This window comes from Loxodonta africana, chromosome 1 (assembly GCF_030014295.1).
Source record: "Loxodonta africana isolate mLoxAfr1 chromosome 1, mLoxAfr1.hap2, whole genome shotgun sequence".
Classification (NCBI taxonomy): domain Eukaryota; kingdom Metazoa; phylum Chordata; class Mammalia; order Proboscidea; family Elephantidae; genus Loxodonta; species Loxodonta africana.
Genome location: NC_087342.1, coordinates 189,043,842 through 189,060,425, shown reverse-complemented (window position 1 = coordinate 189,060,425; position 16,584 = coordinate 189,043,842). Strand labels below are relative to the sequence as shown.

Sequence of the window (16,584 nt, the reverse complement as noted above, 5' to 3'; positions counted from 1 at the left end):
GCTTCAATCTTCTTTACTGTGTATTTCCATTTGAGAATTTGAGTTAAAAAGTTGTTTTTTTATTAACGTTTAGTTGGTCATAGTTTCAGTGCATTTAAGTACAGCCATCTTCTTTCTCTGCTCTAGAAACAGGTGTTCATTTCCCATCTGTTACTGGGTTTATACAGATTTATTAACATCAGATTTGGTGTACTCTACCTAAATAAAATAATCTGGTATTACTTACATTTTTTTTGCAGACTTCACAGTGGTTAAACTAAATACTTTTGTTAAAAAAAAAAAGAAAATTTGTTGCCCTTAAATTGCAAAAGTTGCAGGTGATTTGCCCAAATTGAAAAGCAGAAATAAAATGCTGTATTGTAAGTATGCTTTTATCTACTGCCTGCCAATTAAAGGAATTTTTTGTATGAGATTTCACTGTACTGCTAACATAAAGGTTGGCAGTTCAAACCCATTCAGCAGCTCTGAAGAAGAAAGACCAAATAATCTGCTTCCATAAAGGTTACAGCCAAGAAAACCCTATGGAGCAGTTTTACTCTGTAACACATGGGGACACCACGTGTCGGAATCGATTCGGCAGCCATGTATTTGTTTGTTTGTTTGTTTGTTTGTTTTTGTATAAGGTAATCTACAGTACCACAGCCCCACAACCTTGTGTAAATTGTGTCCTGGATAGCCTAGCATAGTACTTCTACTATAAATGTCCAAGTTCTTACTGATGATCCCAAATGGGAGAACAAGATAGTGGAGATGGCTTTGGGGAAGGCTGAAACATGGAGATGCTGAAACCCTGGAAAAGATGACACCTTCCCTCTCAATAGCCCTACTAAAACCTGTTGCCATGTAGTTGATTGTGACTCGTGGTAACTCCATGTGTTACAGGGTAGAGCTGCTCTGTAGGGTTTTTTTTTTTTTTGGGCTGTAATCTTAATGGAAGCAGATCACTGGGCCTTTAATTTGTGGTGCCACTGGGTAGGTTCGAACTGCCAACCTTTCAGTTAGTAATTGAGTGTAAATTGTGCCAACCAGGGACCCCAATAGCTCTACAACAGCCAGGATCATTTGATTTTCAACCAAATATGTGCTTTAAGCTTTCTATGAGGCTTGCATTCTCTTACCAAGATTCTGGAGAAGCTATTCACAGGCTATGTTTAAAAAGAATATTTTTCAATAAACATCTTAAGCATATTTTTCCCTTTTGCAATATAAGTAAAGCTGATGTCCATGACTATTCTTATTATGATATAGATGGAAAAATGGAAATATTTGGGGCTCAGATTTTTTTCTCTGGCAATTTGGCTCTTTCCTTGAATCAACTGTTTAAGTAAATCTCTCATTTTATGATTTAATTTTCTATAATCTCTTTAATTTCCATAGTTATTCTTCAATAAACATATATTGATTTGGGAAATTATCAAACCATACAGTTTAATATACTAGAAATATAAAAATAAGATGCACATGCCGGTGCACTTCTCAGAAGTCCATTACCTAAACTATTGACAGACACAAGATTTTATTGGTGTATGTAAATAAAATAGAAGTTAAAAAATAAAATAAATTTACATTGATTTATTAGTTTATTAAAAATAACCCCTGAGGGAGCAGGAGAGCAGTGGGATGCAGACCCCAAATTCTCATAAGACCAGACTTAATGGTCTGACTGAGACTAGAGGGACCCTGGTGGTCATGGCCCCCAGGCCTTCTGTTGGCCCAGGACAGGAGCCATTCCCAAAGCCAATTCTTCAGACATGGATTGGACTGGACAATGGGTTGGACAGGGATGCTGGTAAGGACTGAGCTTCTTGGATCAGGTGGACACTTGAGACTATGTTGGCATCTCCTGCCTGGAGGGGAGATGAAAGAGTGGAGGGGGTTAGAAGCTGGCAAAATGGACACGAAAAGACAGAGTGAAGGGAGAGAGCAGGCTGTCTCATTAGGGGGAGAGTAATTGGGAGTGTGTAGCAAGGTGTATATGGGTTTTCCTGTGAGAGAATGACTTGATTTGTAAACTTTCAAAGCACAATAAAAATTATTAAAAAAAAATGAGAAGTTATGTTTCCAGCATCATGTCAAATACTGTACAATTAAGAAGCTACACTCAATCAGTAATTTGTTTTTTATTACTTTGTACTCTACTAGTGATTCTCAACTCCTTTAGGGAGTATTTGAAAAGTTTTGGTTGTCAAAATGATTTGAGGCAGAGGTCTACGATCATATAATAAACAGGGCCCAGGAAGCCTGTGCATTTTTTCAGTGTGTAAGACAGCTTTTTGCAGTGGAGGAATTATCCCTCCCCAAGTGGCAAATGTGGTTCTGTTGAGAAACACTGCGGTTAGTTGAATCCCAGTCCTGATTTAAATATTTCCTTTTATTAATCCTAAAGAGAGTGTTTCTTCCTGACATAATGGAATATTTTTTGGACAAATTCTTATAAAATTCCTCTTTCTCTGTTTGTCTTTCCTAAAAGCTTTAGCTATTTGAAATAATGACCTAAAAAAGAAGGAAGATAGATTTGGTTTCAAAATTCTATGTAAGTCTTAATGTCAAATCTTTTAAATCATGTTCCATATAGTCATTACTACATTGATTGCTTTATATTCCTAATTTGGGGTTATTAATGTCATACACCTTCCAGATAACCTATGATGTTAATGGCTATAAAAATTAGCTAAAGAGAAAAACTGGTCTTAAATTCTAGTAACATTGGGTACTAATGTAAATTTTTTTTTGTTTAAGCAACTCACAAGGAAAAAATTGAGAAAAAAGAAAAACCAGAAGCAAAGACAGTTGCAAAAGGTAACTTTTCCTTTAATCATTTCCATTATTAAATTCCTTCTACTTCAAAAGATTACATTTTAGGTGACAGGTAGCCAGATGGTTGTAAACATTTAGCATTTATTTACATAAAACTTTAATTGGATTTATACTTGAAATTTAATATCTAAAAGATCAGTGAAGTTGAACATTTGAAATAACAGAGTGTCACAACGTTGGTGAGGAAAATGAAGAGCTTCATTACATAATGTATGAAGAATGTTGGCCCTCATGACCTTCACCCTTTGGTGTCACCCTTGTGCTTATATTACATTACATGGCAAAAAGAATTTTGTAGAGATATTTAAGGCTACTAATCAGTTGACCTAAAATAGGGAGATTATCCTGGATATCCAAGTGGGCTCATTACAATCACATGAGCCATTAAACAGACAGATGCAGCATAAGAGAAAATTAGAGAGATTTGAAATGTGAGAAGAACTTGAAACTTATCTATAACTTACCTATATCTATGGTTTATTAAAAATAACAAAGACAGGGAACAGGTAGAAGAGAATGATGGAAAGAGAAGTGATCGGGGTGAGCCAAGTTTCACCTGGACTGTCTAACTGGGCTTTGAGAAACAATCTGCAGATGCCTGTGTGTTGGCTCATGTATAAGAAGTTACTGCTGCTTTCATAATTTTTGAAAAATTTTCTTTTTATTGCTTTCACTGGATCCTTGTTTATTTATATCTACCACCATAAGTCTTAAAATACATCTGCAGTACCATTTCAGTAAGTTAAGATTAATAATACTATGAGATCTAGTATAACGGAGAAATGAGTAGGGAGTTCTGGTCCTATTGCATCTACCCCTAATTCATGAGTTGCATCATCTTCGGCAAATGGCTTTTTGACTCTTAGATTCCTCGTATGTAAAATGACTATAAGATAGTAATTCCAGTTATACACTAAACTATGTATTAACTCCAAAGAGCCCCAGGAATGCAGAGTATTTGCATGTAGTATTAGAAATTTCTCTGTACTTACTTTGCAGGCTTCACAGCACTTTTACTCACATTATTTTACTTATCACCACAGTTTCTTTAGAGAAAGAGGAGCTACAGTAGTATTTTTTTTAATACAAGGAAATGAAGTCACAGAGAGTTTAAGCCATTTGTAGTTCCATAGTGAATGAAAGGTAAAGTATGTTATTTCCTGATTCCAAAATGTTAGTATATTTGAGTAAGCTGTTTCCTATTTTGGCCTTGGATATTTTGATCCTGATACACTTCCTAAAGGTTAATGCTAGTCCCATAATTGGATCAAGAATCCTGATGTCATTCTTTTGATGACACCATTTTGTTTGCCACTTGAAAAAATCATGCATCCAATGTCTTGCCAAATAGAACTGGGTGATTTGAGTGTGACATGGCAGTACTTTTTGCATTTTCATTCCTCATTGTAATCCTAAGTGCAAATGTCATTTGGCTTCTTTAAAGAAAAAATCAGGAAATGTATTTTGACAGAAAATTGAAGAATATCCACTCGGTTTGATAAAAATAAATAGAATCTGGATATTGCTTTAGTTTCGTGGTCTTTTCCTCATATTTGCATCATTGTGGAGTTTTTATCCATTGTAGTTGAGTTCTTATTCATTTTTGGTTTAATATGAGGCAAAGTTTTCTGTTTCAAAAATGAGGATCACTGACTAATGTCTGAAATAGAGAAAAATTTCTTATTTTTGTATTTAAAGTTAATGTTATAGGAGTTTGTGTTATATGTGGTCCTATCTGCAAGAAAACCATTTTTACTTATTTATAAATTACAATAATATTAAAAGTAGATCTCAGTTTCACACATACTTAATTTCATAATATGAAGAGAAAACTAAATCAATTGCTATCTACAGGATTTGTTAGGTGTCATTTAGGGTAACCAAATATGACAATTTCACAAAAAAATGCATAAACAAGCAAAAAAAGTTGGCAAATTTCCTATATAAGGTTTTTCAAGTTTTACACATGTATTTTTTCTAAACACTTTATTTACGTGTCTATTCTGTATATTATTTTATTGGCATGTGATCTGAATATAGTGAACTATTTACTGGCCTTTGCCTTGATTAAAATTGCTAATTCAGTAAACATTTATTCTGTGTTTTTTTTTTTTTTCTTCTCCCTGAAGAAAGTACTGTGCTAGATGCTGTGATGATACATAAATAAATAGTTTAGTTCCTATTGAGGATTTCTGGTGGCGTAGTGGTTTTTTTTTTTTTTTTTTTTTTAGTGGTTAAAGTGCTCATCTGCTAACCAAAAGTTTGGTGGTTTGAACCCACCAGCCTCTCTGTGGGAGAAAGATGTGGCAGTCTGCTTCAGTAAAGACCTATAGCCTTGGAAACCCTACGGGACAGTTCTACTCTGCCCTGTAGGGTTGCTGTGAGTCAGAATTGACTTGATGACAACAAGCGTGGATTTTGGGGTTTTATCCTCTAGTTGCTCTTACTGTGGTAGGAAAGACATATATGTGAAGATCTATCTGCAATACAAAATATGTTGTTAGTTGCTGTTGCATCAGCGCTCACCTATGTATGTGTATAACAGAACAAAAGGTTACCCGGTCCTGCACCATATTCACGATCTTTGGTATGTTTGACTCCATAGTTGTAACTATTGTATAGTGCTTTCCAACCTAGGGGGCTCCTTTTCCAGGACTATGCAGGCCAATGTTTGTTGTAACCCATAGCTTTTAACATAGACTGCCAGGCCTTTCTTCCTAGTCTGTCTTAATCTGGATACCTGACCACCATGGGTGACCCTGCTGCTATTTGAAATACCAGTGACAAGTTTCCAGCATCGTAGCAACTTGTAAACTGCCACAGCAGGATAAACAGACAGTCGGCATTGTGGATACGAGATATAAGGCAGAATAAAATACGTGCTTTAATAAAGGTTCAAGCAAATGGAAATTCAGAGGAAGAAATGATGAATTCCAGTGGCATAGCCATTCGTTGCATGTGAATTGAAGATGAAGGAATTTATACATATGGAAACATGGAAAATATAGAGAATGAAGGCTTTTATGGTTTGACATGTGGAAAATGCATAAGATATTCAAAAAACACTAAGTAGTCTAGTAGAGGAAAAAAACCTTTGGAAAGACAGAGGACAGAGCAGACCTGCCCTATAGTGTTTTCAAAGAGCACCTGGTAGATTCAAACTATTGACCTTTAGGTTAGCAGCCGTAACTCTTAACCCCTACACCACCAAGGTTTCCATAGAAAGCTGATGGTTTGGATCAGAGAAAGGGATGTGTGCTGTAGGAAAGAGCAGAAACAAGCAAAGGAGATTGAGAAATGGTTTAGAGGAGGTAGAAGAAAATCTCTCCTGAATGATTGCAGTCACAGAAGCCACCAAGACGTTGGAAGTCTATGGAGAAAATGATGATTTTTGTATGAGAGTTTTATGGTCAAATAACTTTGGAGAACAGTGTATAGCATATCCCCTTTCCTCAAGAACCTCAATACATTTTAGGTTTGAAAAAGTTCATAGCAGAGAAACTGATTTAGCTTAGTGTTCCCAGACTTATTTGATCATTGGGAGAGCTTCCTCTCCTCAACACAGTAATAACATCTCCCCTGGATGTTTCTGAGGAATAGTGTTTTGGGAGGTACTGGTCTAGTCAACTAAATGCAGTACCACAGATTTTGATTTTGTGAGCTAACCTGTGCTAGGCATTATCATTCTCATTCTTCTCCCTGTACTCTTCACAATATTGTTTTGACTTAGTCTCAAGTCATTGTTCAGTGTACCAAAGTCAAGAAACTTGATTATATTATTTTCATCAAACACTTTAACATGGATGACAAAAAAAAAAAAAAAAAAAAACTACACAGGGCATTGGCAAATGACATAGGAGATTCCAACATTGCAGTAGACTTACTAAGGCATTTAGTGGTTATATATTCTAATTCATAGCCTCTTTTTGTTTGTAGGATATCTAAGGGCTTTAAAAGCCATCAGAATTATTATCTCTGACTTAAGCAGGAGCCAATATCTCAATTTCTCTTCTCTTTTAACCAAGTCATTAAAGACTGAATGTCTCTGTTTCCTCTAATGGGTTTATTGTTTTATTCCTATTAGTCATTACCAGTACAGGTAATTGTACATATGCATTCCTAATAACTATCTTAAGAAATAGTTTGTTGGCATTCAGTTTCTTGAACAACTTGAGATTTCTCAGATCCTTTTAAAAGGAGACTACTTTGGGCTTTCTGGTATGAACATTGCCTTTCACCGAACATATGTGTATCAACATCCTCTGCAGATTACAAACTTCTCCTAGCCAACATGCTAAGTTTCTGACTATCTAAAACAAAGTGTTTTCATGTGCAAATTAAGACAGAGCCCCAGCTTGCAAGTGAGCTATATTTTTTTGGGGAGTCTGACATAGCACTTCATAAACCCTATAAAATTCGGATAGTAGTCCATAAGTACTTACATCAAGGACACTATTTTTTCTGTTGTTTCCTCTTTCTGGAATTGTTCTTAAAGACCAAAGAAAGATTAAATGCTATGTTGTTAAATAAACAAAAATAATCCAACTTTTCTTTACCTCTGTACAGAAGAGAAGAAAGCTAAAACTAAGGAAAAGACTGAAGAAAAGACTAAAAAGGAAGTGAAAGGCGGAAAACAGGAGAAAGTGAAGCAAACAGCTGCAAAAGTAAAAGAAGTGCAAAAAACACCACCTAAACCCAAAGACAAAGACAAGGTCGACAAAGAGACTGCGGTGGTGTCAAAACATGAACAGAAAGGTAAACACTCAGAGGAGGAGGCTGCCAGAGGTTCTAAGAGGATATTGGGCAAGACACAGACACAGTGAAATAAAAAGCTGGCAAAGACCAAAGCCAGACTTCAAAAGGGGTAACAAACTTATATAAGTAAATATACCCAGATGGAAATATAATAAATTGAGTATTAAAATTTATTAGTAGAAATACTAATATGTGTTCACATACCTAAAAATGCATTTTGAAGTATTTTTAAAAGAGGGCTTGACTTAGCATCTGGAATTATTTAAGGGTTGGGATAATTGTAGAATTTTTGAGATATGAGATTTCTTTGAAGAGGCGCAATAAAAATTGTGTGTGTTCTACTCTTTTGGAGAACAGCAGTCCAGGTAAAATGACAATTTCAAAGAGCTTTTTAAGTACTGTGTGTTCAGGTCACATGGCATAAATATCACAGCAACTATCCATACATTCCTATTGCCTCTGCAAGAACACATCATTGAGAAAATACCTAGACTGTTTAAGCTCATTTAATAGACAAAATGTTATAGGGAAAAGGACTCTTAAGGTCCTTTGACAACTTCCCTTGACAAACTTTAGAAATCTCAGTATCTGATACATTGTACCACTCTTCAATAAGACAAATGTCAAAAGTATGTCCCAATTTCACAGAAATCTAGCATTTAAATGGAGATGGGATATAAACTTGAAATTCTCTATGGACTGTTTCAAGAGAGCAGCTAAGGGCCTTATTGTAGCACATCTCGACCCTTGTTGATTATTTCCTTCTCCAAATCCAGTCCTGATTCCAGGTTGCTACACAATCCTGAGAATCTCATTTAGAATGTGGGGATCTACACTGTAGGGGCTATTTCTATAATACTGTTTCTTAGGGTCTTGAGAAATAGCAATTTCTTTAGCAAATGCAATTGTTAAAGAAACGGTCCCTGTTGTTGTTAGGTACTGTCCAGTCAATTCTGACTCAGTGACCTAATATGACAGTATAGAATGGTCCCATGGGATTTTCTTGACTGTAGTCTTTAAGGAAGCAGATCGCCCTGTTCCCTGGAGCGATCTGTTTTATGGCAGAAGTAGGGTAAGAAGAGTTTTCATAATCAGGCATTGTTCCTTTGCTTTCTGATGATCTTGATATGGTTATAAACCAAACCAAACTCATTGCCCAAAGGGAGTCTTTAAAGCCTTTCTTCAATGCCCAGGATGATTATATTGTCTTGAAAAAAATAAAAATATTAATTTTTGTCTCATAACTATGCCACCTAGGAAATACTGAGTACAAAAATGATGTAATAAATGAAGATAAAAATTTTAATGGAATATGTAATGTGGTAGAAAGCAATAGAAAAATCAATCTTTTCACTGTTTTATTTATTTAAAAATAATTACCAAAACCTTAAAATAATTCTCATTTTAGTTTGCACTTTTAAAAAAAAAAAAAATAATCACATGAAACTAATTGAAACATAGCAAATATATTTTTACTTTTGGTCCATAAATGCAGTATGTAAAAAAATGTTTGCCATTTATATATGGGAATATCAAAATGCCTATCTAGAAACCAGGAACATAAATATATTTTTGAACATTCATTTTTAGTATCTTGGCTTTTTTGGTCATATTTTCTTGTTGAAGACAAATTTCCAGAACACTATCAAATAATATTTATTTTCCAGGTCACATATACTGTATCTGATTCCCATCAGTAATCAGAAAATTACTAAAGATAGCATTGTAATACTATTTTCATTTTCAATCTACTGTTTTAATTTTCACATGAAGATCTGTTTATCTAATAAGAGTACTTTCAATATAACAATGTAAGAAACAAAAGCACAAATGTGAGTTCATCTGCTAAACAAATGCAATTGCTAAAGAAACGGTCCCTGTTGTTAGGTACTGTCCAGTCAATTCTGACTCAGTGACCTAATATGACAGTATAGAATGGTCCCATGGGGTTTTCTTGAATGTAATCTTTAAGGAAGCAGATCGCCCTGTTCCCTGGAGCTGCTGGGTGGGTTACAACCGCCAACGTTTTAGTTAGCAGACAAACACTTAACTGTTGTGCCACCAGGGCTCCTTTATTGAGAATGTTGCTGTTGTTGGTACTGTTGTGTGCCTTTGAGTAGATTCTGACTCACAGGAACCCTATAGGACACAGTAGAAATGCTCCGTAGGGTTTCCTAGGGTGTAATCTTTATGGGAGCAGATCACCAAGTCTTTCTCCTGCAGAGCCTCTGATGGGTTTGAACCACTGACCTTTCTGTTAGCAGCTAATTGCTTAACCATTGTGCCACCAGGGTTCCTTTATTGAGAATAACTACCATCAATTAAATAAGTACATCATTAGGTAAATAATCAAAACTCGAGCTCTGATAACTGGTCAAACAAATAAATATGTTAATTTTCTAAAATAATTAAACAAATATTTAACAGCATTCTTTTATAAGTAACTAAGTCACTTTGTGGTTTTGACTGAACAAGATAAAGGGATACTATTTTTTAAATAATTATTTTCAAGTAATAGACCCACAGGTCTTTTTTTGCAGATAACTACACGGATTTTTACATGGAGTATATACACACTTACTGGCAGTTATTTAACTATGTAGTACCCATGCAAATATATACATACCTGCCTACTCTTAAAATTATATACATCAACAATATATTTCTAGTGAAAATATCAAGAATAAAATGCATATATGTACATGCCTACCATAAACTTATACACACGCTTATATATCACATAATCTAGTTTTTGTGGACTTCTGTTTTATGTAAGAAGAAGGGGAAGAAGCGTTGCCATGATCAGGCATTGCTCCTTCGTTTTCTAATAATCTGTGGCAAATCTGTGAGGAAGTAAAAACAAATCTCCTGACTGCTGCACACTGTTTTCATTCTTTCCTTTCTTTTTCTTTATTTCTCTCTTTTTCAAATTATTATCATTCTTTACAACTATTTCAGCAGCTGTGGCAGGTAGAGAAGGTATATCTAATTCGAATCCTAGAGCATCGGACCACATGTGCCCCATAGTCATTAGAAAGTTTTTCTTTTCTTTTTTTGTTTTTTCCCCTTTCTGTTGACATTATGCACCCAGGGTGGATTTTCTTCCCGTTGCCGCTCCATAGGGAACACTGGCAAGGTGGCAGCTGAATGACATCCATCACTGCTCCCTGAGGACCAAGAAGGGAGGAAATGGACAGTGGTTGTTATTTCAAGAAGAATGTTCATTTGGGGAAAAAACATTGTTAAGATGTGATGACCAAATATGAAATCACTTTATGTAAATTACTATCTCATAACCATGAAAGTTAGAATCATTCAAGTTTGATTTAAGAAAAGTTTTCTATTTATGTTGAGTCCTTTTTTTTTAAAAGACACATTTCTAATAAATGAAGCCTCCAAATTCAGGAAAGCTTTGTTTTGGCTTTATCCTTAGATAAACCTCCCTAGGATTTTTATAAATTGCTAACTAAGGTCAGCACTGAGGACAGGTAGAAATGAGCATCTTAAAATATATGAAAATTTTTTATTTAAAGTGTTTTAAAGATACTCTTCTTATGTTGCTTTTGATAATCGGTGCCATTAGAATGAAAAATCACATCGTCATTTAAATACAACAGAAACCTGCCAAGTGTTGTAATTCAAATAATTTTCTAGGTTAAAAAACAATGAAATGTCCCTTGAATTCATAGGGATTTCCTTTTTAAATTGGGAGCTCACTGAACTACTGGTACATTGATTAATTGAATGATTTTTGGATCCAGAAAATATTGGGATAATAATTTTAAGCATGGCTACAGGATTCAACTGGAAGGCTAAATACTTTTATTCTTAACATAGTTATTACATTTTCAGCATTTAGTCAAAGAAGAGACTCTGAAACATGAAGATTTTAGATAATTCAATATACATTCAACATGCCAAGTATATAAACATCCCAACTCATATTATCACAGAGAATAATATTTTTGAGGAGAGTTGGCCAGACCCTTCATATTACAATAGTCTCTGCCTTCTAAACTACTGATATAAATTAAAAAAAAAAAAAAAAGAGAGAGAGAGAGCCCTCCATTGTTGCTGGAGCCTACAGTGCCACTACCAGAAACCATGGTGGAAAAAAAAAAAAAAAATCTGGAGATTGTAGATTCTGCAGATGTGATCTAATTCGACTCACCTGGGGCCATTTGTTAAAAATGCATATCCTTAGGGCCCAGATCTGTGAAATCACAATTTTTTTTGGGTGAGGGACCCCAGAAATCTGCATTCTGACAAATGCCCCACCTTTTTGTTATTTAAGTTGCTCTTTGAAAACTACTTCTGAATTTTAGGAAGGACAAAGCTAAGAAGATTACAATCACTTATATAACTAAAACAAAAAGGCAAGACTGCCAATTTCAGAAGTCCACACTTGCCCAACTTCAAATTCTCTATTTAAGGGAAGTATACATTTTCATTTTGCTTTGTCCTAGAGCCAAATTGTTCATTCTAAAAAATTTGATCAGGAAAATGAAAATACCCTCTACTTTTCGTCTTATTTCTCTCCTATACCACAGGTCCAGGCATCAGAAACCCTGGTTATTATGGCCAGAGCGCCATGTGGCAAATAGGTTCATGTACTAATCTGAGAACTATCCCCCGTCTTACTTCCCACCTCACCTGTGAGAAAATGTGTTTCAATTTGAATAATCAAAATACATTAAAAATTTTGCAACAGTGTGAGTTTTGGTCTACTCATATTATTCATATATTATTAATGAAAAGGAATTTTTTTTTAGTCTACTGCAATAACTGCATTTATTTTTTTCAAAGACCTTGCATAGCTTGTAGTAAAATGGATTACTACAGAATTGTTGTCTGTACTCTAAAAAGAATGAGGTTTACAAAAATCCTTGAATGTATATTTATACAGTAACTTAAGTGTTCTTATTTCATATGTTTGATATAGGTGATTTGGAGCAAATACAAATATGCTGTATAAATTCAATAAACTCTTGATCTTAAAGTTGTCTTTGGATTTGTTGAGTTAATAAGATGCCTATTTTAGGAATATTTTTATCAAATATAAATCATCTTGAAAAAAATTCATTTCATAATATGCAAGCTTTAAAGAAAGGAGCACTGATGGGGCAATGCTTAAGTGCTAGGCTGCCAACCAATAGATTAGTGGTTCAAACCTGCCAGCCACTCCATGAGGCAGTCTGCTTCTATACAGATTAAATCCTAGGAAACGATACGTGAACAGTTCTACTCTGTTATACAGGGTTGCTGTGAGTAGGAATTAATTTGATGACACAAAACAATGACATGCTTTAAAAATATATATATGGTTAATTACTGAATATTTTGATCAAAGATTCTGTAGAAGAATCCTGATCAAAAGGGGAAAAAGGCAGAATTCCAAATTTTCACGGACTCTATTATTTCTGGAGCTGCAGAGACTGGGTGAACTTATGAAACTAGTACCCATGTATAAACTTAAATCAAAAATATTCCCTGAAATTTTCTTAAAACAAAACAATAGCTTAACTAGTACAGAATGTCTGCATTGAACATCACACTCTTTTAAGATGTAGCTATACGGAATTAAATTGACAACGGCAACTCTAAAGATTAGACAGGATACTTAGGGGACAGTGAGTTTATGTTAATGGGGGAGGAAAAATTCAGAAAAGGAAGGTGAGAAAGGTTGCAGGATTTGAAGAATGTAATCAATGTCACTGAACTGTACTAGCAGAAATTGTTGGTGTATGTTCTGCTGTGTATATTCTCAATAACAACAATGAAAATATATGTATATAAGATACAGTAAAACTTATAGAATGATTCATCAACTGAGATTTGGGTTGAATTGACTTCAGTAGAATTTAAAGTTTTTTGAGAATTTAAAATCCAGTGAAATGTCTTTAATTTAGAGAAAAATGAAACAAACTCCTGAAATCATTTTTGACTAATCTCCCCCAAATGCTCATACCCTATTTTTGACTTCTTTTTCCCATTAGACCATAGACTAGTGGCTGCAATAGGCTTAAGCATAGCAAGGATTATGAGGGTCGCTGAGTCAGAACTGACCCCACGGCACCTAACAACAACAATACACTAGTCAAGATCACAAAAGGATCTCCTTTTAAAGATGAATCAATCAGTCAGATAAGCTATATTATCATTGGGTGCTGTGAATCTGATTTACTATTCTAATTTCCAGGCAAAAGTCTCCTGACAGGCTGCAAGGTGCAAGGCAGTTAGCCCTCTGGCTAGCCTTTTCTAGAAAATATTCTCCAGTTCCATTTAGACAATTAGCAGAAAGGCTAAGAGTGAATATTGGTAAGACATTCCATGTTGGAAATAATCTCCTCTTGTAGAACTTCTGTTTCATTGTTGGAAGTATAAGAAAGGACAAGGAAAATAATTGCTTTAATATGGTGACTTTGGCAACAAACTTGAGAAAGTTTTTGCTTCTTAAATATAACCATATAATATTACCCTGAACTAGTCTATTTCAGTTTTTTAAGATTCTTCTTTTTGTATGGAAGAAATGTAGCCTTAAATTTATGTCATTTTTTTTCCTGCTTGTTCATATGAGTGCAAATAATTCCTTCACAGAAAAGATTGTAGAAACCAAAATAGAATTGTGCTCTTTTGCTTCGTTTCCTTAAACCGTTTCCCCCTAGATTAGAGAAAGTTGTTGATGACATTGTCTCATTGCTCTTTTCTTTCTTTCTTTTCGTTCTACTCTGTCAGATCAGTATGCATTCTGTCGATATATGATTGACATGTTTGTCCATGGGAATTTGAAACCAGGTATTCAAAAACAATTTGTGTGCTTGTCTGTTTTAAAAGTCTTTGTTTCTAAGGTTGTCAGCTTTTCATGTACTAAACTACATTTCATTTTAGGAATGTAGCGTAATGCATGTGTAGATTTAGGATAAATTGATAAAAAAAAAAAAAGCAAAACTAATAATGGTATTAGCGTTTTAAATTTTACTTTCCATTACTGCATGGCCTAGTGCTAATGAAGTCGGCTGAAGCTACAAAAGCACTAATATCTTTCTATAAAAACAGTGCTAATATCTTTAATAATCTCTTGGAATGAAGCAGTGAATCATCTTATTTTGTACCTGGTAAACTAGAAGAAAAGATCTATGATGATAAAAGTATATTTCTTTTTTTTTTTTAATAGGGAACAAAATTTATATTAAAATCCATCTCATTTCAAGTATTTAATCTCTTTCTTTTTCTAAAATCATTTTGGCTTTTTCGCTTACATATGTGCTTGATTTAGTCCCTTCAGAGAACTACTACTGATGGAGATAGTCAGCCATGGAGTTACTAGCCCACACAATGGGGAAGGAATTTATCTATCATCTCTCATGTCTTTAATTGTTGCCTAGAGGGTATCAAGAGATTCTTTACTAATATCTTAATTAAGAATGAATAACTTGATTGCCTGGTCTATTCTATGCCTTTTGTAGATTGAAAAACACTTAGCACTATATTCATGTTTGAGGAAACATTTTTGAAATGGTATTGTTAAGAAAGGAGCTAGTTTACACTGCAATAATTGACGCTAAATGTTTAAAGCAGATTATACTTTGTTTTCTGAAATATTTGTATGGAACTCTTTCTAAAATGCATAATTACAATTCATGTATATGTTAGAAAACAGGCATATCATATCTAAGACAAATATGTAATGCTACTAGAAAATTATGAAAACTTTGGTCTCTGGGAAAGTTAATGCCAGTAACTCATTCCAGTTTTTTTTCCTCTCTCTTTTTCTTTTAAAATGAATTAGAAACTGAAATGAGAAACTAAAACTTTGATAACTATGATGACTTACTAGGTGAAGGTGATTAACATGAACCTGTGTATGTTGTAGGATGGTAAAATTAGGTGGAAACATTCAGAAAAGCATTGTGTCATTGTGAGAAGAGTGCTTTGACTTTATTCCTTTCCAGGTTTCGTCCTTGAGTAAATCATCTTTTATCCTCCTGTATTTTAAAAGGGAATCACAGTAACAGCCTTGCAAAGTCATTGTCAAAGCACTTAGTGGATGTACAACAAATGTTATTATTACTATTTAATTCATTTATTTCACCACTGCATATCTGTGTAAACGTTCCACGTGAAAGGAACTACTCAGCTCTGACGCGTCCCAGTCTGTACACACCATTGATTCAATTTTAGAAAAAAGGTCTGTGGCCAAGTTTGTCCAGTTTTGGTGGTTTAATAAAATCATACTCTACACATACTCTGACTCTTATAGGATCAAGTAACTGCTTATACATGTGATGAATCTCTATTGTTGATGAGCATGAATTAATAAATGACTAATAGATATTATTTTCTTTATATCCTACTAGTTTTTAAATTTCATAATCTGAGGAAAATATTGTTTCTGTGCAACTGAAATTATTCATAAAAATAGTAACTACTAATTGATCAAAAAATATGATTTCTAAGAAAATTGAAGGACAAAGAGAACCATGCATTGTCAGAGTCAGTGAGGAATGCTAACAGTTTAACAATGACAATGCTTACCATTTATTTCTGATGATTTGACAACAAATTAAGATCAGAAACCACTTGTCGAGTTGATTCCAATGCATAGCAACCTATAGGGCAGAGTAGAACTGCCCCCACAGGGTTTCCAAGGAGTGGCTAGTGGAATTGAACTGATGATCTTTTGGTTAATAGCTGAGCTCTTAACCAGTGCATCACCAGGTCAGACGGAACGAAAAAAAAAGCATCTCTGCATGAGAGAAGAAAGATTCTGCTAATCACCATACAGGAAGTGGCCATCTAAAGGCACATGTGAACATACTCCTTCTAAACAGTCGTGAAGATAATTTCCAAATTCTATGAGTCAATTTATTAATACTATTTATCGGCTTTTTAATAGTCTTCTTAATGTATTTCATCTATATATATTTAGATTTATCTATATAATATATAAGAAATTAAAAATTTAGGTCAGTATTTCTCTTCCAGGGAGTGGAAGGGATGAAGGGAGACAAG

The 16,584-nt window shown here is 34.4% G+C and overlaps 1 protein-coding gene across 5 annotated transcripts in view; it reads left to right on the top strand.

Annotated features, from left to right (window-relative positions):
• LOC100656542 (triadin) overlaps positions 1-15,580 on the top strand; it is a 179,528-nt gene extending 163,948 nt beyond the window's left edge. For 2 of the 5 annotated variants that reach the window (XM_064290419.1, XM_064290415.1), the window contains exons 7-9: positions 2,740-2,799; positions 7,384-7,572; positions 12,123-12,519. In XM_064290419.1, coding sequence (XP_064146489.1) covers positions 2,740-2,799; positions 7,384-7,572; positions 12,123-12,481 — 608 coding nt within the window. In that variant the 3' untranslated portion in view covers positions 12,482-12,519. Of the gene's footprint in view, positions 1-2,739; positions 2,800-7,383; positions 8,112-10,663; positions 10,737-12,122; positions 12,520-14,307; positions 14,368-15,524 lie in introns of those variants that run through there. The other 3 variants (XM_064290421.1, XM_064290422.1, XM_010595172.3) reach the window with 3 other exon arrangements.
• The last annotated feature ends 1,004 nt before the right edge of the window (positions 15,581-16,584 follow it).